This window comes from Salarias fasciatus, chromosome 19 (assembly GCF_902148845.1).
Source record: "Salarias fasciatus chromosome 19, fSalaFa1.1, whole genome shotgun sequence".
Taxonomy (NCBI): domain Eukaryota; kingdom Metazoa; phylum Chordata; class Actinopteri; order Blenniiformes; family Blenniidae; genus Salarias; species Salarias fasciatus.
In genome coordinates, this window is record NC_043763.1 from 23,932,979 (window position 1) to 23,957,857 (window position 24,879).

A 24,879-nucleotide genomic window follows, 5' to 3' on the forward strand; every position below is an offset into this window, starting at 1 on the left:
CAGTACACAGGAACAAGCTACAAACACATCTAAGACACGATATTGTTGACTAACCATTCCGAAACGTCCTGCTACAGCCGCAGAGTCGGAGCTTCGTTAGGATCCCCTCCTTCTGGGTCAGACTCTGGGTCGCACTGGTACGGCTGAACAACTGCGTCCTGACGAGCCATAGCTTCACAGTCTACATTAGCGCGTAACACTACTAGCGAAAGCCGTGTCCTCTCCCGGAGGGGGAAGGGGGAGTGGGAGCTCATCAGAGCGACTTTTTAGACCGCTGAAACTCCAAAGGATGAATTTGGGGTGAACAAACTTCAATACTATGTTTATGGGCTTGTGAGACCTATATGACGTGACTGAAAAATAGCATAATATGGGACCTTTAATGATAAATCCAAGGCGCTGTCCATGGTGCTGAAATAACCTGTTGACCGTTGTGGTGGAGATTATCAATAAGTCGCTCTTTAAACTTGATGTTGAAAAGACATTAATAATGACCACATCTGGTCTGGCCTACAATTAGCCTTTATGTTGAGTTCCTGTGGACGTCAAATACTAGATGTAAGACGGTGTGTCGGAAAAAGACGTCTGGAGTTACAGTCTGAAGCTTCATGGGACCAAAACTGGACGTGCGACGACGACGTTGAAAGGACGTCTTTGGGACGTGTCTTTGCACAGTGAGTTTGTTCTGGCTCCTTTGAGGACGTCTTCTAGATGTCAGATACTTGCATCAGTGAAACGTTTTTTTCTTTGACATCAATACAAGGTTCTGACAAGACAACTGTACAGCGTCCAAGATCCAACTTTCATTATGGCTTCCCTGAGGACGTCTTGTGGACGTGCAGAGAGAACGCCTTATAGACATATTTTGAAGCAGTTTTTGCTCAGTGGGATTGGAATACTCACTGCAGGAGTGGTTGAAGTCGTGGTGGCAGGAGTTGGTGGAGGAGTTATTGGAACAGTGTTGGCGTCTGCAGCCCAATGACTCTGAACACTGGAGTGAGTGTGAGCTGCAGCTGGAGGCTGAAGCTCACGCTAAAGCGAAGCTAAAGCGAAGCTCGGTAAATGAAAACACGGAGCGCAGTGACAGTGAAGCGTACGGGTCGACATGAGGGATTATTTCCTGATGGAAACGTACATTTCTTCAGGAGGGCTCGGGCTGATTGACAGGGAGCAGATGTGAAAACACTGAGTGAGAACGAGGAAGTCGATAAGAGGAGGCTTCGTCTGTGAGGCTGATGGATTATCTCAGCGCTCTGTTTCACTCTGCACACCTGAAAACAGACCTCAAGCTGATCGGAAAAGAAATTTACGGTTCTCAAATATTGAAATGAGATGTAAATCTGCACTCGTGCACCTCTCGGATGTTTTTATGTAACTGTGGCCAAAAACTAATGCAAATCAAGCAATCTCACCTCTGAAATCATTGAGTTTGTTCCTAATCTCTCACGTCTTTCTGTGTTTGGCTCCATCAGGTGTTCAACGAACACCCGGCGTTCCGGTTAGCGAGCGACGGTTGCCTGCGCTCGCTGGCCGTGGAGTTCCAGACCATCCACTGCGCCCCAGGAGACCTCATTTTCCACGCCGGGGAGAGCGTGGACACCCTCTGCTTCGTGGTGTCGGGGTCACTGGAGGTCATCCAGGACGACGAGGTCATCGCCATCTTAGGTAGGTTGGGTCACGCTCACGGGAGGAAGTGTGTGTTCGTGTGTGTGTGTGTGTAACTCTGTGGGATTCCTGGTACTTCAATGACCCTGTGTTGCCTTCGTGGACCTTTCTGACCAAGCACTGTGTTCACAGACCTCTTTGATCGTGTGCTGCATTCAGGTACCTCTCTGTTAATCACTATGGCATTGTGGTCACATAAACTTCTGACTACATGTTGTATTCAGGCACACTTGTCTCTGGGAATTACATCCAGATACCACTCATTTACTGCGCATTGAGGTGTCCTATTGCGTGGTTGGCATTCAGGGACCTCTCTGATATCATGTTACATTCGTCGACCCATCTGACGCTACAGCATGGTCAGGTATGTTTCTCACTATGTGTTGAGGTATTCCTCGAACCGTTTGTTGCGTTCAGGTTCCTCTCTGAGCATGTTTTTCACTGTGGCCTCCCTCTGCTGATGCCTATGACCGTGCATTGCATTGTGGTATCCCTCTGACTCTGTGTTGTATTCAGGTACTCCTCAATTTGACCTTGCTTTGCATCCAGTCATCTCTCCGACCACTTTCTGCATTGACTTTGACATTGTGATGGATTTACTTCCCCTACTGACCGTGTTTTGCATTTATCTAAAACTCTTTAGCTATTCTGATTCTGATTCTAAAGCTGAGATTACTCACATATTCCTCTGACCTCGTGTTGCATTCAGGTACCCTTCTGAGTATCTGTAGACTTAAGGTACCTCATTGACTCTAAGATGAACTCGGCAGCAGTTGCAATGTAACCATCGGTTTTGTTAAAGTCTCCAATTGATCAAATGTGACGTTCAGGTACACCTCTGATTTTACAATGCACTGTTTTCTGAAGTAATGGAATCATACATTTTGTGTGCGTGTGTGTGTGCTTGCTTAAGGCAGATTGTTTTGGGGGAATATTTAAATTTCTTCTTCTCCAAACTGAACGTAATTTGTTAAATGTGGCTGATTTTCAAACTGTTATTTCAACGATGATTCTGGATTTTCCTGAGCTTTTATGTAGAAAACTGACTCACAGCTCTGGTGTGAATTTAACGCTGTTTGAAGTGGAAATCTAGCATTTTTGTTTGTCACCATTTAAAAGGACGGAGTGGAAAAGTCAAGCCTTAGAAATGGACTGAAAACCTCTAAAAGTGCTTTAACATTTCATGAAAACATGCATTGATGGATTTCATGTAGCCTGAGTGAAGTTCAACAGCCCGACGAGAGAATCCGCTGGAACATTTTGTCATTAATTGGTCATTTTATAAAAATCGGTCGTGTTGTTTTCTGGCTGCTGATGCACTTCTGACCTGTGGTGATGGGATTTTCTCAGTTATTCTGAGTTCAGCAGGTCGGATGAATCCAGCAGCTCCGTCACGCGGCGCGTTTAGCAGATCTGAGTCACTTCAGACGTTACATCCAGAAACGGCCGGACGCTTATCTGCGGCGCACGCCACTCTTCCCCTCACGCTGTAATATTAATGAGAGGAGAAGAAGAATGAGGCATGGGGGACGGAGCTGACACAGATAATGTCTGGGAATCTGCTTTTCATTAAGCAGCGCCGCAGATAGTGTTGATGGTGGAGGCGGCTGGTTGAAGGCTCGGCCTCGGAAACATCAGCTTGTCCCTGATGAGCTTCTCCTCTCAGGAAATAACGAAGCGGAGCACAGGGCTGTTTGGGCTGCAGTTTGGAAGCGAATCACAGAAACACTCAGACTTCACCTGATAAATCACTCTTTGCTTTGGTCCGATTAAAGTGAAATTCATTCATCATGTCCGTCACTCAGTGTGGAATCTGAAAGCATTTGAAATGTTTATGATTTGTTTTTACAATACGGAGGCGTAGAGGCTTATCTTCAGCTGGCCCTCCTCCTCTTTTATTGATATACTTTATTCTGAGGTCTTTTCTGTTTCTGTCAGATTCTGACTTCTCGTAAATCCTTTTACTTCCATACTTGTGGCCGCTCATGATGTTGTTCTTGGTGAATCAACCACACAACGTGCAAAACCTCAAAGCAGAGTCCGTTTCCCTGAGCAGCGTTCTGTTGTTTCTACAAGATCTCAGTAAATCAGAAGGGATGATGGGAATCTGGTTAGAGGAGGATCTGATGATCAGGTTGCTATTTGAACTTGAGCTGTGGTTTTGGGATATCCTTTCTATTTTATCTAAATCACAACATTTATTTCTACACTAGTTTAGATTTTTATATTCAAAACAGGAGATGTTTCATTTTTTAAAATGATCTGATTCTTGAGGCATTTCGTGAGAATTCTCCCCGTCGGAGTGAAGACACATATTGCTCATTTACTGAAGCTGGAAGCGTCTTGGAGAACGACAGGTTTCAGCCGGTCCGTCCCAGGCGAGACATGAGATGAAAATTAGACATTTTTTTACTTTGAATAAGAAACTTTGTGCTTTTACTTGAGTGCTGTTAAGAAACGGCATTAGCAGGAAGAATTGAGTGATGGAGTGAGATCGGTAGTCGTTTTTGATGTTCACCTGTCGGCATGAGCTGCCGTTTGATCAGCAGAAACATTAGAAATGTTGGAGTTTCTCATCACATTACTGAGGACGTGAGAAATCACAGTAAGGACCTTTCAGGGTCCACAGGCCAGGTGTTGGGTAACAGTTAAATACTTTTATCCCAATTGGATGGATTGAAAGTTAAGTTTGTGTTGCTAAGCAACGGACAACATGTTGGAGTTCAGAGTAACGAAGAACGAGGAGGATTAAAAGAGTGAAGGAGTGACCGTGAAGGAGGAGGGAAAGAGAGACGGATGAAGAAGTGAACGGAGCAGAAGGTGACGAACATCAGGAAAAAATGAAACTACTGTAAAATGAAAACTGAAAAGGAAAGGTGATTAAAGCGATGAAGGAAGAGAGCAAATCAGAAAAAGGAAGAAACAGTTATAGAGGGCGAGAGGATTAACAAAAGAAAATCTGGTGGTGTGTGTGTGTGTGTGTGTGTGTGTGTGTGTGTGTGTGTGTGTGTGTGTGTGTGTGTGTGTGTGTGTGTGTGTGTGTGTGTGTGTGTGTGTGTGTGTGTGTGTGTGTGTGTGTGTGTGTGTGTGTGTGTGTGTGTGTGTGTGTGTGTGTGTGTGTGTGTGTGTGTGTGTGTGTGTGTGTGTGTGTGTGTGTGTGTGTGTGTGTGTGTGTGTGTGTCATCCCCGGGCTGAGCAGCCAGCCTGCATCACACACACACACACACACACACGCACAGTCTTGTATTTCTATCCTTGTGGGGACCGTCCATTGACTCCCATTCATGTCTAGCCCCTAACCCTGACCCTTACCCTAACCCACACCACAACAAAGCCTAACCCTAAAGAAATGTTTTTGCACTTTTACTTTTTTCAGTAACAACAACATGGTCAAGAAAACACTGTTTCTCCTACTTAGGACCGGAAAAAGGTCCCCACAAGGCACGTCGTTCCACGTTTTGCTATCCTTGTGGGGACATTTGGCCCCGACAAGGATAGAAATACAAGAACACACACACACACACACACACACACACACACACACACACACACACACACACACACACACACACACCTAAACCTAGTCAAAAATTTATTAGTAAAATATCTTTCAAACATTTCAATGAGAATAGCTTTGTTTCCGATGTATGTAGCATTAACTGGTCAGTGGTGACACAAGAACAGGACCCAAGTAGAGCAGTGGAGGTTTTTAATAAAATGATGTCACAAGTCATGGACAAACATGCTCCGATAAGGAAGCAAGCTGTGAGGAATATTTCCGCCCCATGGTTAGATCCAGAGCTTAAGGAGTATATGACACAGAGAGACAACACCAAAAAGGAAGCACTTAAGACTGATAATGTTGAACAGTGGAACAAATACCGTAAACTAAGAAATTATGTGACCAAATTGAATAAAAAGAAAAAATATTTATATTATCATAAGAAGATTGAACACACAAAATGGGATCCTGCAAAAATTTGGGGAACATTGAATGAAATATTAGGAAGGAGAAAATTAACATCTAAATATTTAGAATCAAACGGGGTTTACCTAACAAAACCAAAGGAAATTGCAAATCATTTGAGCCAGTTTTTTAAAAATAAAATTGAGAAATTAAGAAATTGCATGGAGACAGGACAAGGGCAGAACATTTCCTATGAATTAATAAGTAAGTATATTATGAAAGAGAAGGAATGTAAATTCAAGTTTAATCAAGTAACACAAAATTATATTAAAGAATTAATCAAAACAGGTAAGGATAAACCGGCTGGCATTGATAATCTTGAAAGCAAACTTTTGAAAATGGTGGCTGAGGTTATTGACCTGCCAGCTGCTCACATTATTAATTTATGTCTGACTAAATGTTGTTTTCCCACACAATGGAAAACTGCTAAAACAATTCCTCTGATTAAAAATAGTAAAGAACCGTTGTCAGGTAAAAACAGCAGACCGATTAGCTTATTGCCTGTGTTAAGCAAAATCATGGAAAAGGTGGCATATGATCAAATACAAACATACTTTTCAATGAATGGGTTAAATACAATCTATCAGCATGCATATAAAAAGGGTCATTCCACTTCAACTGCACTCACTCAAATTACTGATTATTGGTTAAATGAAATGGATAACAAAAATCTTATAGGAAGTGTATTTTTAGATCTAAGCGCAGCCTTTGATGTGTTAGATCATAATATATTATTGAATAAATTGTGCTGTTATGGATTTGAATCATCAGCTTTAAAATGGATGGGAAGCTATTTAAATAATCGTATGTACAGCGTTTTCTTTAATGGTAGTTATTCTGTGACTGAGGGAATGAGTTGTGGAGTGCCCCAGGGCAGTTGTTTGGGACCCCTTTTATTTTCTATTTTTACAAATGATTTTCCACTTGTATTAAAACATGCAACCATGGCCATATATGCTGATGACACAACACTATATGCGTCTGCACCTACTGGACAACAACTCAGCAACATCTTAAATGAGGAGTTGGCAACAGTAGCATGCTGGATTCGAAATAATAAGTTAGTAATCAATGCAGAGAAGACTAAATGTATGTTAATTGGATCACAATATATGTTGAAAACAGTTGAAGAAAAATTACACTTAAAATTAGAAGAAACTGAAATTGAACAGATAGAAGAAATGAAGTTATTGGGTGTAATTGTAGATTCCAAATTAACATGGACCAGTCATATAAATTACATGTTGCAGAAAATGGGTAGACGTATGGGCATGATTAGACACTGTAGAAAATGGATTCCACAACATTTGGCCAAACAACTAGTTCAGTCATTAGTACTTTCTCAAATGGATTATGCATCTGTTGTGTGGTCAAACACTAGTGAAAATAATTTGCACAGGTTACAAGTTGCCCAGAATAAAGCAGCACGCATTGTGTTGGGTTGCCCTTACAGAACCAGTGTAACATTAATACACAGTGAGCTTGCCTGGTTGATGGTAAAGAGTCGGCTGAAATATCATTTGTTGACACTAATTAGAAATCTTATTATAACCAAAACACCAGAAATTATTTATGGTAAATTTTCATTCTTTTCTAATGTTCATAATTATGCAACTCGTCAAAGCAGTAATGTGAGAGGCTTGCTCCCTGTGTGTAGAAGCAGTCAAATGCAGCGCACTGTTGTTTATCGGGCCATGGTTGCATGGAATGCATTACCTCTTTTCTTATTGTCGGAAACAAGCAAAATATTATTTCAGAAAAAGTTGAAACTTTTCCTATTTACACAATGATTTGATGAATTTTGTTATTGTATGTATTTTACTTAGCACTACATGTATGTATTTACATTACATATTTAAAATGAGCTGTATTATATTTTGTATTTGATGTTTTATGTTTTATATTGTGTGTCCATAGAGTTGAAAAGAATGGGATCAGGATTGACATTGGGCTTTCATATTCAGTGTGTGTGTGTGTGTGTGTGTGTGTGTGTGTGTGTGTGTGTGTGTTATGTGTGTGTGCGTGTGTGTGTGCCTATATTATAATAAAATTTATGTAATGAATTTGGAAAGACCCCAGGAAGAATAGCTACTGAGATTTGAGTGGCTAATGGGGATCTTAATAAACTAAACTAAACTAAACACACACACACACACAGCAGTAACGAGGCAGTGCAGGGAAACTTCAGGAAGTGCCGTCACAGGGGGCGGAGCTTCAGAAGTAGCTGGGTGGATCCACTTCCTCCCCGGAGCCGGGAGTCTTGTAATCCAATGGTATTAAAGCAGCGGTGAGAGGAGGAGGAGGAGGATGAACCCGAGCCTCGCTGATCAAACTCGTCTTCCAGTCTGGATTAAAGAGCCGTGCTCTCCGCTCACTGTGGAAGAATTCACACCTTCACCCTTCACTCCATGACGAACTGATACTTTCTGAATCCATTATTCAAGGCAGGCTATGAGATCAGGATGTCGGTGTGAACTCCAATTCACACAGCAATGTGTTCCGGTCCAGTGAGCGGCGGCGGCGGCGGCAGCGAAGATTCTAACCACACGGAGCTGCTGCTGTTCTCTGATCAGAATCCTCACAGAGCTCCAGGTTCACTGACTGGAGGAACATCTGGGAACAGCTGCCTGGATCCAGAACCTCTCACTGATTCCTGCTTTTGTCTTACCATCCATCCATCCCTCCCTCTCTCCATCCCTCTGTAGTTGACAGTAGACTCCCTGGAGTCCCTCAGAAGCTTCTTAATATAAATCTGAAGCTGAAATGTTTTTCGTCTTGATGAATCTGTTTCCTTCACAGCTCAGTTAGTTTTAAAATCAGAGTTTCTGCTTTCCCACAGTGTGAGCTGTATTGATCGCTCTGTATTGCAGTGGCAGGTCAGAGCTCTGACAGGTCGAGGATGGGAGTGATTTCCTCACTGAATCTAAAACGGTGCTGCGTGAAGCAGAGAAAAGCAGAGTTACTGAGTTTATCGCTCGTCGCAGTGTTTCTGATTAACATGTTGTCTGAAGCTGTTAGAAAGTCCAAATCTTCCACATCAGTCAGATCTGCACCCACTGCTGCTCCTTAAAATTCATGATTATGAAAATTTAATGCTGTGTTTTTGGGAGGGAACAGATTTCTAAGTGTATATGTGTTGAAGCTCAGAAGTCCGAACGGGCCGCGGCTGCTGGGTTTGAGCGTTCTGCCTCCATTCCCATATTAATCTCCACAGAGGGAATGTTTTTGCGAAGCAGCCCGTCCTCATGAAGCTGGTGTGTTCATAAGCTGTAATTAATACTTCAATTACTTAAATTAATGGTCTCATTAGCATAAGTGGAAGTGATGAAAAGGTGGCGGGACCTGTGGGCTCCTCTTGTTGGGAACAGACGGCGCGTCATTAAACTTCTTTATTACTTTTTCTGCAATGAGCGTTTCGAGGAGGAGTCATTAATCACCGACGGGCGGCCGGAGTTTGAAACGTTTCAGACGATCGAGCCGGAGCCGTTTACCAACAGCAGCCCTGACTGGAGGAGTGTTTTTTTTAAAGCCTCTCTAAGGATCTCTACTGAGCATGCTCAGTGAGGTAAATCCTCCACGTGGCAGGAAGTCGCCTCCCGGAGCACAAAGAGAGCGTTGAGGAGAAAAACTCCCACTTTAAAAAACATAAACCTTCTTTTCTTGTATTTTAACATTTTGTCCTGTAGAAGTCACTTTGAGCTCCAGGCTGGATTAGATGCACTGCAACAAACGGCAGCACAAATAAAAGATATCAACACTAAAGGAAATTCCTCTTAAAAGAAGTGGATTTATCTGTCCATGCAGCAAGTACATTTTACTTAAAAAATCTTGATTTAAGTCTCTGTGTCTTATATGTATCTTAAATCAAGTGGGATGAGACATTTTTTTACTGAAAACAAGACTAATGAACTTGGTAAGATTTTAAATGTTTTCAGTTTTTGCAGTGTGGGACAGGAGTTTGGCTCATAGTCACTATTACACTGCAAAAACTGCAAAAATTCAAAATCTTACCAAGTTCAAAAGTCTTGTTTTCATTCAAAATGTCTCATCTCACTTGATTTAAGATGTATTTAAGATAAAGAGACTTATTTCTTGATTTAATATTCTTATATCAAGATCTCTTTTTAAGTAAAATTCACTTGCTGCATGGACAGTTTCACTAGTTTCAAGAGTAATGTTCTTTAATTTAATGCTGATATCTTGTATTGAGGTTATCGTTTTTTGCAGTGTAGCATTTATTTAACTATTCCAATAAATCTAAACTACCAACAACTGTCCTCTGGGTTAGTTGTGACTGTAGTTTGGTTGATGAAGTGTAGTTCAGTTGGAACTATTGCAGCTAGTGTCTGGGTTAGTTGAGGTCTGGGTTACTGGTTCAGGCTGATATGCGGGCTAGCCAGTCCTTTCACACTGGGCTGTGGACTGCTGTGGATCGGGGAATCGTCTGGTACGTGGTTTTATGAAATATGTTGTGAGATGCTCAGAAATCAATGCTTTAGCGTCCGAAGCTGTCCAGGACCTTCTGAAATGAATTAACCATGCTTCCCTGTGGGGAGCAGCACACATGGAAATTCATCCAAAAACACCTTTTTTAGAAGATCAGTCCTCCCACTGTCCACGACGTGAGATGTCTTTTTGACTTGCATTCCAACAGTGTCACATTTCTTGTTTACACAACAAACACACACACACACACACACACACACACACACACACACACACACACACACTTGTGAAAACTTCAACAGTAGGCTATACGAGGGCGTACCCAAAAGAATCCGGAATTTGACTGTAACTTTTTATTTCTGACATTTCAAAATAAAACATCACCGTCGCCTTCAAAATAATCTCCATCCGCATTAATGCAGCGCTCCAGCCGTGTCTCCCACTTCACCAATGCGTCGTCAGACCCGCGTGTAATTGTGCCATTCTGAGCCAGAGCCACCTCCTCCACATCTGCAAACCGCTGTCCCTTCAGCTCCTTCTTCAACCTGGGGAACAAGAAAAAGTCACTCGAGGCTACATCTGGCGAATCAGGCGGATGGGAGAGGAGATTCATCTCATTCTTTGCCAGAAACTGCGTGAGGCGCAGCGCCGTGTCCGCTGGCGCTCTGTGGTGGTGGATCAACCGGCTCCACTCCGCCACTACGCTCTGCTTCCTCCTCACATCCTCACGTAGCGTCTGAGGACTTCCTGTAGTCGTCCTGATTTATAGTCTGACCTGGAGGGACAGACTCGCTGTGGACGATACCCTGGACAGGGGAAAAGCAGCTCAGCATTGTTTTCACGGCTGAGCGGACCTGACGCGCCGACATCTGGCCCTTTTTAAACCGCCCGAACCACTCATGGACCTGAGTCTTCCCCAGAGCATCATCCTTGTAGGCTTGCTGCCACAAGGTGAGTGTTTCTGCTGCTGTTTTTTCCCAGCAAAAAGCAGAATTTAATGTTTGTGCGCTGCTCTGGCTTCCCAGTTAATGTCGCCATTTTGGAAAAAATCGCAGACCGCTGCTGAACTCTGTTGCTATAAATAGCGCCTGACAGGCGTCAGTGTCACTCTCGGAGCTCAGATTTCTCACAGATGTGCACGAGGCTTACCTGCAGCACATCTGACGGCCAGAAGTCGGAACTCATTATTATTGTTTTCTGACCAAATTCCGGTTTCTTTTGGGTACCCCCTCGTACATGCCGAGTTGTGTACAGAGTTGTGATTGAGAACATTTCGCTGCTCTCTCAGCTCCGTCATTCAGTCAGAGATTCTTTCACTCGTCTCTATCAGATTCTGGAGACTTGAGTTTGTAACCGATACATTGACAGAAATGTCACAAGCGCCGCGGCCGTCCCCCGGTCTGCTCCACTCCCGGTGCGGTGTGGATCATTAATGGCAGCTGTATCGCCGTCTCCACCTCCTCGGTGTGGGATAATAGGCTGACGGGGTGACAGCGCAGCAGCAGCAGCAGCAGATTGCTTCCTGTAATGCCTCCTGGCCTCCTGCTGGACCGAGGTCCGCCGAGCTGCACTGTGAGATAAAGCAGCGCGAGGCCACCAGCCCGCCCACAGGCAATTTCTTTTTCTGCTGATCAGCCTGGCGGGGGCCGGGGGCACCGGCCGTAGCAATACCGCCTGCCATCAACTCATTTGTCAGGATGTTAACTGCGAGAGCTGCTTATGTAGACAAGAAAATCTCCAGAGTGATTCATTTAAAACCCATAAACCTGAGTGAATCATCTCCACCGGGTGGAGGACACTGCATCCGTCTGCACGGCGCTCCGATCCATGAAAACTGTCTTCTTTCTGTTGATAGTCAAGGTCTTTGCGTATTACTGGCTTGTTTAGGTTAACAGGCTGTCAAACAGCTGATAGCAGCCTCATTCACATGAGGACATTTCAGGTGAAAACACTTCCTCTTTTGCGTTTTTGTTTCAGAGAAGTTTTGCGTTTACACAGCAACGTTTCAAAAATGATGTAGTTAGCATGCCAGGCCACAGGATGGGGCTGTTGAATGCTTGATTGCTTTTTAATGAAACCACACACACATGCACTATAAACATTCCATCCCAAACATCCCAGCAGAACATGTACCGGGCCGGGATCTGGACCAGGAGAACCTGGACCAGGACCAGGAGAACCTGGACTGGGAGTCGTGTCATTATGGAGAAAAACCTTGTTCTTCTTGTCGTCTACTGATCATGTCCAGAACATCTGTTGTCTACATATTTGTGCAGCAGCAGTGTTTCAGAAAAATAGCATGTTGTGCAATTTACATGGAGACGTTGTCAAAGCTTTGAGAATGAAGTAAATATTGATCAAATTAATCAAAACGTTTATTCAGAATCTCAGCTGTCATTTTCACTGCTGCTTGACGAGTCAGTTTCCAGTTTTATTCATAAAGCACTTATTACAGCACCGGTTTCACTTCACACGGTTTTAGGTGAAATTAGATTCTTAGTCCTCCTGGAAATTCATCAGAACTAATATGAGAGTCTGTGTTGATAAGGAGTAGTTAATAGTGACAGAACCTCTATCACCAACACATCCTCCTTCATCTATCTCCATCCACTGAAACCTCACAGCCCTTCATTTAAAATCCCACTGCAGATTTTCAGCTGTCACTTTCACTGCTGCTTGACACGTTCAGGTTAGTTTAGGAAGGATCTGTTCTGAAGTCAATCCAGGAAACTAAAAGGGAGATTGAATTTTGATGAGATTATTTGCTTTCTGAATAAATATAGTTGATCACACTGCTTTGAACCACATGCAGGACTTCACACTCCAACTATCTTGCAAAAAACATCCCCTTTATCAGTCAAACAGCTGATAACATGGTCTTCATCCCCCGGAGCTTCCAGGCAGATTAATATGAGTGATGCTTTCTGTTGAGGGGAGTAATCAGGAGCCCCGCATCAATAAATCCAGCCGACTCTCCCTCCGCTCAGCCAGTCCGAACCGTCCCCGCTGTGATTTTTAACCTCGTTGTAAGTGTCAAACTCAGTTCTCACATCCACCATCACCACCTCTTCCTCCTCCTCCTCCTCTCTGGTCCACATCCAGACGTCTAATTGGCGAGGAGCTGCAGCTCTCCTGGGAGCTCATTCCAGACGAGTCCTGCTGCCCGAGCCTCCGTTGGATGTTGAGAGAGGAAGGGGCCCCGGGGGGCCTGGTGGAGCCGAGATTCAGTCCTCGCTGTGTTTCTGTGGATGGACGGGTCTCAGACGCAGTGTGTGTCTGTGGTTCGGTGGGCGGCGAGGCTCGTGGGAAGTCCGGCTGCTCCTCGTCTCATGGCGTCCAGGTCGGCTGTCAGAACCACCAGATCTGAGTCCTGGATCCGTTTGAAGTAATTCTTTTCTTACATTATAACCCCCGTCTGCAGCAAGGCAGCTTGTTTCACGCTGGAAGAGCCGACCAACTGGAGGAAGACGTTCTTAAAAGAAAACTAAAATAGCAGAATGACTAAATTATTTTGCATCCGTTTTAATGTTTTTCAGAGATACAAGGCATTTCAGTTGGTTTTTGTCCTGGTTTTGGTTGTAAATGTTGCAGTATTGGTAAACTTTGATGCCTTCTGGATCCGTTTCTGGATCTTGTGAAATATCAGCCGAAAACAAAAGTTTTTACTATTTTCACAACCAATGAGATCCAGAGACGGCAGACCATGAACTGTAAACCTGTTGGTGAAACAAGGGAGGTCTGATCGGGTTTCCAGTTGGTTGAGATCACCAGATGCATTGTGGGAGGAAGCTGACTCGGTGGAACAGTGTGACGCTGTGGACGACGTTCTGCCGAGCGACACTAGGTCGTCCATGCATGTGGACGCTACTGTGACACAAAGGTCAAACTAAACCGCTTCTGAGTGGAATTCAAACCAGCGTCAGACTCAGTCACAGATTAAGCTCATTAAATCTGTTTTTCTATTTATGTCATTTGTGGTTTTTCTGTGAAAGTGTCATGAAGTGACTGTTGTATTTAAACACGAGGGAAATAAGTTAAATTTAACAGATTTTTTTTTTGATAAATTTGCTCTGATTGTGTTTGTCATTTGGGTTAGATGGAAACATTTTTGATATAGTTTTAATTTTGGACTGGTTCAGTCGAGGTAAAAAAAAAAGATAATGTTGTGGAAATCCCGCTGCCTGTCCCATTGTGCTGTTCCTCACAGCGGTTGAGCTCATCAGAAACGGCTTCTTTGATCAGGTTTTTACACCTGGAACGTAGCTTCTCGTCCTGACGGGCCGTCCTGTCCTCACCCCAGCCGCCGAGGCTTTGCCCCGGAGACGCTCATCAGCATCAACGTGCGGCGGCTGATTAGCATGGAGGATTTCTGCTGGCTCTTGACAGGTGGATGGTCCAGGTGGCTGCAGAGGGTCGGTGCTGCAAACAGAACTGCAACTGATGCTCCGAGAGAACAACCAGTGTGAAGGTGAAGTGTTATAATCACTTCGATGGATCGTAAATCAGTTTGGTCTTAAGAGAAGCTGGACTCCTTCCTTCAGTTAGTAACTGAGAAAACTAAGAATCGCCTGGGAATTTAACTCGGCTGTTTTCTTTCTGCTGCTTCAAGTTGTCATTAGTTTATGAATCCATTTCTTTCAAGAAAACCTAACATCCAGATTGTAGAGCATCTTCCTCTCACTAACCGGTGTAACTTCTGCTGAGTTTACCCAGTTGTTAGCATTATTCCCTCAGTAGAAACATTCCTGCTAGACGCCGTCAGTGTTGACAGGTCAGGAGCATAAAGGTCAAACGTGAACTGGCGGGTCATACTGACTGACTGTGTTCCTATAGGAGGGTTCTCCCTGCAGTGTGTGATCTGGATCTGAACATGTCAGGAACACTGAAGTGTGCAGCACCGCACACCAACAGGCGAAGCCTGAGTGTGTCGGCGCTCACGCTGCGTGATCGACCCGGACGAACCGGACCGCCGCCGCTTCCTCTAAAGGTCATGGTGGATTTTGTGGAGTGAGTTAAGAGGGGAAGAATTTCCTCTGCTGATAACTCCAAGCTGCTGCTGCTGCGGCTTCACACCTGTAGTTCCTCCGCTCTTCAGTCATTGAGTTCTATTGTTTCTCTGTCGAAGCATTGATTACAGACCGAAGGTGCAGCTGCCAAACGCGTCTCGGTTTGCTCTTGATTGGATGTGAAACTGATGAATTAACTGAGAAAGCTTCCGCAAGCATCAAACTCTGCAGCTCGGTTGCTAAGGAGCAGGTAAATGTGTTGCTAGGGAAAGAGAGGCGTCGGGAGAGACGGGAGATGAAGATTCTTTTTTATTCAGTGTATCAGTGACTTAAACCTCTGCAGTTAATCTGGATGATCCTGGAATCCTTCAGTGCTTTTTTCTATTTAACTCTGTATCTTGTTATGTTTCTGGGTGTCTGTTTACACGACGACGGTGCTGACAAAGCTACTCTATGGAAACACTCCGGTTCTGTGGTCATCGGTCGGTGATTACAGGGTGGTGTCCCCAATTTATTCACTTTATATTTTCAGTAATTCATAGCTAATCACCAAACTTCTGCAGTCAATCCCAAAAACAGTGTTTTATCTGTGTGAATATTTCTGGTTTCATGACTGAACTCACTGACTGGCAGGCTAACCCCAGTCTGTCTGCCGTTTCCATGGAAACGGACATCGTTTCCCAAACACTACCATGCAAGCGGGAAGGTGTGTTTTCACTTGAAACATTGTGTAAATGTGGATTCAATAAGCGCACAATCTGCCAAGTACGAGCCAACGAACGCACTTTCAAACAAAACAGTGTGTCCTTTCGTCGTTGACCTCTGACCTCTCCCACGTGCCCTCAGGTAAAGGCGACGTGTTCGGCGACGTCTTCTGGAAGGAGACCACTCTGGCGCATGCCTGCGCCAACGTGCGCGCGCTGACGTACTGCGACCTGCACGTCATCCGGCGGGAGGCGCTGCTCAAGGTGCTGGAGTTCTACACCGCCTTCGCCAACTCCTTCTCACGCAACCTCATCCTCACCTGCAACCTGCGCAAGAGAGTGAGTAGGCGGCTTCGGCCTCGGAGCCTCTCCTGGTTCTGGGTTTTGCATTTTTATTAGTGTTATTGGTGGTTATTCTGTCAAAAACAAAATGTTATTATTTTAACCTTCTGATTTAGAACTAATTTACGTGACACTCTCAAGAGGAGATGGAAAACGTTTCTGCTGTTTTGGAGGTCCGTTGTCTTGTAGATAGAAATTAAAGTGTGATTTAATAATCATTTTTTTAAAAAAATCAAATTTAAAGATGTTTTTTTCGCAAAAAATGTAATGTACTATTGCGACCTCTTCCCTCCTCAGAGCTGTGGCTGAAAGCTCTCCTGAAAATTCATTTTGAAGCCACTTCCCTTCCTGACCTTGACATTTCCAGTCCTCACCTTCACTTTTTGTTGGATTCCAGATCTTTAGTGTATTTTCTGGATGTGAATGTTCCTCTGGAGCTTGTTTTCTGCTCTAATCTTCAAAGCGTTGTGTAATTCCTCCGCCTCTCTGTGAACGGCGGAGTTTAAACCTCCTCCTTTTCTCCGCCCTCTCTTCACACATGCTGCTCCTCTTCATAACCAGCCCGTTGTTGTTTGCTTGTCCTTTGCTTGTTTTTCATGCTCGGCTCGATCGGTGTCTTCCTCAGCGGGTCTCCAAACTTCATGAATTATCCAGAGCAGCCTCATTATGTCCTCTGGCCTCTGACGTCTCCTCACTTTGTTTTCTTTATACGCCATCATTTATTAAGAAGCATGCACTGTGTGTGTGTGTGTGTGTGTGTGTGTGTGTGTGTTCATACACACCATGAACCCTCCTGCTGAGGTTTTTTCATTTATAGACACTAATCAGCCGAAGTCGTCTCAGGATTTTTTTCTCCTGTTTGAAGACGTTTCAGACAAACTGATTCTATTGGTGTTCGACACGCTGAACTTCTTTAGGAATCTTTAGAACTACTTTTAAAGAATTGGTTCTGCATCTTCTACATTCACTGAGTTTTACACTAGACTGGTTCAATGAGTTCTGGACTGTGGATTGGACAACAGTTTTGTTTTTTCCTCATATTCTATTTTTCTTTTCAACGTATTTTCACAGTTTCTGAACTAGAAACAATTTTAAATGCTGCTGGCTGTTCTTTGAACCAGTTTAGATCTGTTTCCTGACTGGTTTTGACCATATTCGAGAATAAGTTTTGAAGTTTTGACTCCCTGATGGTTTGAGAGGTAATTTACTGCTGAAGGTCACCAGATCTGAATCCAGAAGAGCAGCTGACTGACAGTCTTCACACCGCTCTTGAAGTTTGCTGCTAACACAGCTCTGTCCTCTTGCACAGAAAGGAAGGCCTTTTCAGATTTAAATAAGTCAACACATTATTATTTATCATGGCTGTAATGATTGTTGTATCTTATTTAGTGCATTTCCTTAAACAGTTTGCTTTGTGTTTCCTCTCCAACACGGATGGAGTTATTGATTTCATTCAGGCTCCAGTACTTAAGCAGCAACAGATATTTATTGTAGTAGAACTGGTGCATCGATCAGGCTCATCTGAAGGATTTTATCCTAATGCGGGCTGCAGACGCTGGTTGGGTATCGACCCGCCGTCCTTGGTGCTCTCTGTGCTCCACAGCGGAGTCCTGCTTCACCTGCGTGGTCAGAGTCGGTGTGTGACGTGGAACGGTTGATGTTACCTGAGCAGGGTTGAACAGCGACGTTGTTTATTGTCACTCAGGTCCTGTTGTATCCAATTATTTAGTTGTTATAATGGACTTGGACACATTCATATATTTACTATAGTTTCCTCTCTAATGATGGGCTTTAGAATTTATACATCTACAACTGGAAAGAGAGCCAAATGACTCTCGAGCTCTATAATTCAGTGTTATTGGTTGTTTACTGTCGATGGGAACCTAATTAAGCTGTTTAATAAGCGTCACACTTTTCTGCAGACACATGTTGCATAATTTAAAATAAATGCTTCACAGCTAATAACCTTTCACATTCAGACTTTTTTTTCCACCTAAGTTTGTTTTTGTTTATTTACACTTTCGCTTTGGCATAAGTTCTTAATTAAAACTGCGCTTTGCAGCCTGGCTGCTGTAGGTGACATTGAACATTGTGTTTTCACTGATCCCTTTTCATGCATTTACTGTGAATACTAAACTACTATTACAACATGACAAATAATTCATTTAAATAATGAATCCGAATTACTCTAACTATGAAGGGCATATTAAAAAAATAGACAAAGAAGGAATTGGGAAGAAAATTTTCGTAAAAGGGAAAAAGTTACGTAAAAAGATATGCTTTAAATATCTCTGCACAATCAGCCTGTTTTGGGGGAGTACCACAGGGCTCAATCCTGGGACCACTGCGTTTTTCCCTATTTTTTGCCACCCTGAGAGTGAACAGTTGCCACACTCAAGGCCACTTTAATGCCTGGGCTTATCTGGGCTGAAGCCCAGGGTTCTATCAAGTTCAGTGGCCTATCAATAAGCTGGAAAAGTCGCATTGTTGTGTTACTGGTCAAGTTTTCTCTCAATCATTTTATACTTCACGTTTTTGGCTGCTGATTGATCCAAATTAACCCTTCGCTACACCCGCCCCGCCTCCCTGTTTACTGACCGTTGTTGTTGTTGTTGTTGTTGTTGTTGTTGTTGTTGTTCTTCTTCTTCTTCTTCTTCTTCTTCTTCTTCTTCTTCTTCTTCTTCTTCTTCTTCTTCTTCTTCTTCTTCTTCTTCTTCTTCTTCTTCTTCTTCTTCTTCTTCTTCTTCTTCTTCTTCTTCTTCTTCTTCTCCTTCTTCTTCTGTGATGTTTTACTACAGCTTGCATCCCATTGGTTGCACTATCGCCATCTGCTGGTCATTATGATTGGAGCTTTTTTCTTGCAGGCTGTCATTTGTTGTAAGAGTTTACAGAAAGAATTTGAAGTTAATGTATTAAATTAAATAAAGCCTTAGATATTATTCGGTATTACTTATGATGAAAGAGTTATATGATACATTCTAAATTTAAATATCTAAACATAATTAAAAATATGCTTACAATAGAGTTTTTACAACCGTGACAAATATCCTTTCTGCTACTATGGTTTTATGTTGTGTTGTTTTTATATGTATATGTATGTTGATGTAGCACTTTGCCCAAGACAAATTTCCCACTGGGACAATAAAGTTATCTATCTATCTATCTACCTACCTATCTATCTATCTATCTTTACTACAGTACAACAAAACTGTCACATTTCATCAACACTAAAATTAAGACTAAAACTAACAAAACTAAAAAACTAAAATGTGACTTTAACTGAATCAAGTCTTTGGTGAGTGACTAAGACTAAAATTAAATGAAAAATTCATGTCAAAATGAACACTGGTCCATTGAGCATGACATCCTTCATGATTTGGATTTCAAGGACATAATCAAAGCATTCTCTGCAAAGAAGACCAGACGAAAGCACTTCTAAAAGGACAGTGCTCTGCTTCTTCCTAGCCTCTGCAGGTTTTCAGTTATTGTGGACGGCTGGTAATTGTTTGAATTAGAATGACTGAATGTTTCGACATCAGTCTGTTGTCACTGTCCATGGTGCTGAGTGTGTATGCAGATGTATGTGTGGGTGAGTGTCTGTGCTGTGTATGTAGGCCAGAAAAGCTCATTTTGTTCTGATAGTATTGATTTTCAAACTTTCACCGTTCTTGTTTTTAGATAATCAACATAAGTGCCTTTTGTGTTCATGTAAGTTAATTAATAAAAGTATGCTGCTGTTTTCTGGCTAAAGAAGGAAAACTCACACTGTTGTATGTCTTGAAAGAAACTGATGCATTTTGTGATGTAGATTGGGACAATGGAGTAGGGCCTACAAAACCTCTCAGCCCCAGGGCCTGCCGTTAGGTTAAGGCGGCCCTGGCCACACTTGCATGTCTTTCTTTTTTTTTGCAGATGACGTTTGTCTTCCCTTTTATTTTGATGTGACGTTTTCTCTGTGCTCCTTGATTGTCAGAATGTCGTCACAGACGAGACTCCGGAAATGGACTAATTAGATATTTTTCCTATCGTTGTTGATTGTTCGTTTCTGTGGACTCGTTTAAAAAGCAGTTAAAAACTCTGTCCCCAAACCCAGAAGCTTCCCAGTGAGTAGAAACAATGGAAACATTTCAGGACAACACACAGTCTATAGATGAAATAATGTGAACGGCTCCAGATTAATGGGCCACTTTAGCCTGATGAGTAGCAGCTGTGCATTAATTAAAACCTTCCCATGTTGTGGGGCAGTGCGTTCATTAAATTGGCAGTGTGTCAACTGAGAGGAGTCTATTTTTAATGCCATCAGCAGCAGATAATGCACACGGCTGTAGGTCTCTTCAAGGGTATTGAACTAGTTTTATCACCTTTCTGAATATTTTCAGTACAGTGGAGGTTTGTCTGAGCACTAACCCTTATATTTTTGTGTTTACATTTATATTCTTCAGTTCAAATCCATTCAGTCTCATTAAGTACTGAATCACTCCAACGATTTTATTTTAGGAAAGAATCAATTAGAAAGCACAGATGGTAGTTCCCCGCCGTCTTCCCAGTGTGTGTGATAAAGGCTGATTGTACATTGGAAGCTCCATATGGAGAAGCAGAAGCTGCATTTAGACCACATGAACCTTCCCCAAGTACCAGGAACCATCACGTGAAGTTTTTTCCCAGTTGAAATAATTACAGAAACTTCTCGCCAATACTTGGATCCATCATTGTAACTTTTCTCTGAGGTACTTGAAACCAATGCAGGAGCATTTTTAGGTAGTATGAATCATTGTTGGACCTTTTCTTTTTAAAGTTGTAGGAACCATCATACAGGAACTGTTATACGCAGCAGGAACCCTTACATGAACTTTATTCAGTTTCACGAACCATTACAGGAACTTTTTTAGGTAGTAGGAACTAGGGGTGTCGATGTCTACATGTGTAAATAGGTACAGGAATAAAAAAATCATAACCATTTAGAAAAATAAATAACCATGTACATGTCATTTTTTCCTCCTCCTCGTTCGTTTCTCATCAATATATACAGTATTTTTAGGGCCGATAATGTTGCCTGAAAGCTGCAGATAATAACATTACCTGGCTATGGACTTAACTGTTCCGTCTGGTTACCCACATACAGGATAGATGCATGGGATGCAATGTTATATTTACACAAAAAAACCTGCAGCCACAGTTAATGTTCAACTTCACTCGGATACATGATGGCGGCTAACGACAAGTGGAGCACTGTGCAGCACTTTTTTTTAACAAACCACCAGTGAAATACTGCCGAGTGTAGACTATGTCCATCAAAGCTGTGCGATATCCAAGAGAAACAGCCTGCGATGGAAATACCTGAACAAGCTGGAGGGAGAGACTGCTGCTGCTAGCATCGGCACTAGCTGGCTCGCTAGCTAGCCACTAGCGAGTCACAGGCTGGCACGAGGGATTTTACATACAGCAAATGTAAGAAATATAACAAGACACGTCGTGAACATATCGGCAGCTTAACAGCTGAAACGGGGTTTTTTCTACGACATACAGCCCATGTCAGTGGTTGAGGATAGAATAAATGTTTTTGTGTGATAACTAATGATAGCTACTGATTTAATTCCATTATCAGGTATTTCAATGGAGACAGAACCCTAAAGTAGCTACTTTGCACAACTGCGATGGAAAAAGATGACAATTCTCTGATGAATAATCGGGTACACGCCGGTTAGAAATCCCGGTTACACATGTCGAAAAAATTGTAAATGTTGACACACCAAGTAGGAACCATTGCAGGAACTGTTTTTTTATTTTTTTAATTTAATTTTATTTTTTTATTTTTATTTTTTTTGTAGGAACCATTACAATAGTTATTTTGGATAGTAGGAACCATTGCTGGAACTTTTTGATTGTGACATTTCACAGATTTTAAGAGACATCTTAATATCATAATCTCCATTGTAATTTGGCTGATATTGTGGATGAGCCATGTTTCGAGTACTCGCCTACTCGCCAGTGTATATCAACGAACCAGGGTTCTAGGTACTTCGCTCAAAAGTAGGCTAGTGACGCTTTCAATGAAATGATGGATCCTATTTTAAACACAGTCTTGCTCCACATGAATGTTCCTTCAGAGCGTTTGGCAGCGCTGGGATTAAATCTGTCGTTCTGTAAACTGAGGTGATGGTGAAGATGGACGCCTTGGTTTATTTTTGCAGCGAGCAGCAGGAACGTGGCCCACGGACTCGCTCATGTGCAAACGGAGCAGAAATAGCAGGGCGCTCACAGCTCTTTCCGCTCCCTCGGTTAGCCTCAGTTGGCTCTTTTGTTCCCGCGATGCGTAGCAGCTGCTCAGACGCCACCATGATGAAGATAAACAGGCTGGATGAGGAGGTGAGACGGGACCTGGGAGACACCGAGGAGCCTCATCCCGTCACTCAGACAGGAAGAGCTGCTGCCAGACCTGCTCTCCTCAGCACTTTCCTTCCCTTCACTCCTTCTCATCTGACTTCCTTTTCTTTACTCTGTAAATGCTTGTATAGGACAGTTTGTTTGTATCAGGAACCTTTGAGATTCATGTCACTTCTAAGATTCAAAGACTATTGGACAAAGGTCACCGTACTGTATAGGATGATTAGTTGGTTTCTTAGTCTGCTGGTTGGTTGCTTGGTTGGTTGGTTGCTTGGATTCTTCGTCTGTTGGATGTTAGGTCGGTCAGTTGGCCAGTTAGTTTTTGGTTGCTTTGTTGGTTGGTTGCTTTGTTGGGGTGGGTAGCCATCCTGTTCATTGGTTTGTAGAGGTAGATAACTATCCAGTTGGTTGCTTGCTTGCTTTGTTGGTTGGTTTGTTGGGGTAGGTAGTCATCCTGTTGGTTGGTTTCTTGGTTGTTTGGTTTGTTGGGGTAGGTAGTCATCCTGTTGGTTGGTTGCTTGCTTTGTTGGTTTGTTTGTTGGGGTAGGTATTCATCCTGTTGGTTGGTTTCTTGGTTGTTTGGTTTGTTGGGGTAGGTAGTCATCCTGTTGGTTGGTTTCTTGGTTGTTTGGTTGGTGTTGTCAGCCCTCCTGTAGATTGGTTAGTTGAATGAAATGCATCTGTAGCTTTCCTGTAACAATATTAGTGAGATGTGATTTTTACCCTTTGAGTTTAATACCATGGTTTGAGTAAAATGCTTTCTTTACCTATTCACCTATTTATCCTACAAACTGCTGAGTTTCTCTTCTCATTAGGAAGCATATCTGCTTATTTGTCTCATAATAAAAGGTAAAAACAATGCTACTTTGTTTTCAAGTGAACAATATGATTAATGAACAACTTTTTTTTCTTTTCACTTTAATGAGTAAGTTGGTAAAAGTGGAAAAGAAATGCTGTGAACTTTAAATATCTATTGTTTTTTTTTTTTTTTGGTACAACCTGAGCTGTTGTTTACCTTTCAGAGTAGAGAGAACAATTGTACTGAACATAAAGTATCTTCATGTGGAAAAAGTTCTGCTGTTGTTTCGGTTTAATTCCTCTTCCTCACTTTCAAAAGTAGAAATCAGCAAAAACAAAACCGCAGTGGTTTTACTGGTGTCTGTGAAGGAGGCTGTAAACACTGAAGGCCCGGATCTGATGCGGCAGTTTGCATGTTCTCTCTGTGGTTACTCGTTTTGTTTTTGTTTTGTTTTATTTCCAGGACTCCCCCCTACATTGCAGACACATGCTTGTTAGGTTAATTGGGGACGTCATGGTGTAGATGTGAATGTGTGAGTCAAATTCAAGTCTTCATTATCCCCCAGACGGGCAATTAGTTCACAGCCAGTGAGACAAGAAAACAACACACTGAGCATCCATGCATGAGACGACAAATAAGAAGGTAAAAAAAAAAAAAAAAATCTCAACAAGCTATTTAGAGGCTCATCACGACAGGCTCCAGTGAGTTTCTGACTCTTATTAGTTCTGCATCTGAGCATCAGGTATCTGCGCTGGAACCGGCTGTGCAGCGAGTGGAGTGGGCGCACTTAGATAAAGTGACTATGAATGAATGGAGCTATAGATTTGCCATGTGTGCAGTGGTTAGCACTGCAAGGTGCACATCAAGAGGGCCTTTAAACCAATTTTCAAACACTGATAAATTGTTGTTTTCACAGACATTGTGGGATTATGGTCATTTTAAATACATTTGAACAAGCTATCCGTTTAAATAGTTCCATGCTGAAATGAGCCGTCGTATCTCTCTAAAATCCATGTAGCGGATGTTCTTGGTCGCTGTTTGGCCCGTTATTCGTCGTAACAACATCCTCCTCTGTACCAAAGTTTACCATCTCTGGTCCGGCTGCTGTCAGTGCAGTGGGTTTAGAACAAGAACGGCCAGTGCAGCGTTGAACCAGGTCCACTGGACGGTGCTGTAAGACAGTTTGCCTCTCATTCAAGAGGGTCAGGGTCAATCACAAGTGACTTAGTTTGAACCCCACATAAGCACATATTAATCAAACAACCACATTGAAAGTCATTAAAACACAGTAGAGTATTGTCATGGATTTTATCAAAACATATCCTAGACCAGTTGCGATGCAAAAAGCCCAAAAACATATTTTTACAAAAAAAAAATCTTCAATTATAATCACTCTTGGTTCTTCTCGAAAAAGCAGACACGGAGTCAAAGTCAGAATGCAAGTAGAGAACTTTATTCCTAAAGCTCCCGGCTGCCATCTTGACCAGAGGTGACTGACGCAAAGGCACACCCTCACCCCTTCCCCTTTTATACCGTTTCTGGAGACACAGCTGCATCTCAGTTTTT

General features: G+C 42.7%; 1 protein-coding gene across 1 annotated transcript in view; it reads left to right on the forward strand.

The window, feature by feature from the left end:
• The window catches only part of kcnh5b (potassium voltage-gated channel, subfamily H (eag-related), member 5b), a 146,922-nt gene that overhangs the window by 100,595 nt on the left and 21,448 nt on the right, over positions 1–24,879 (forward strand). The window contains 2 exon segments of the mRNA XM_030117128.1: positions 1,473–1,665; positions 15,931–16,127. Coding sequence (XP_029972988.1) covers positions 1,473–1,665; positions 15,931–16,127 — 390 coding nt within the window.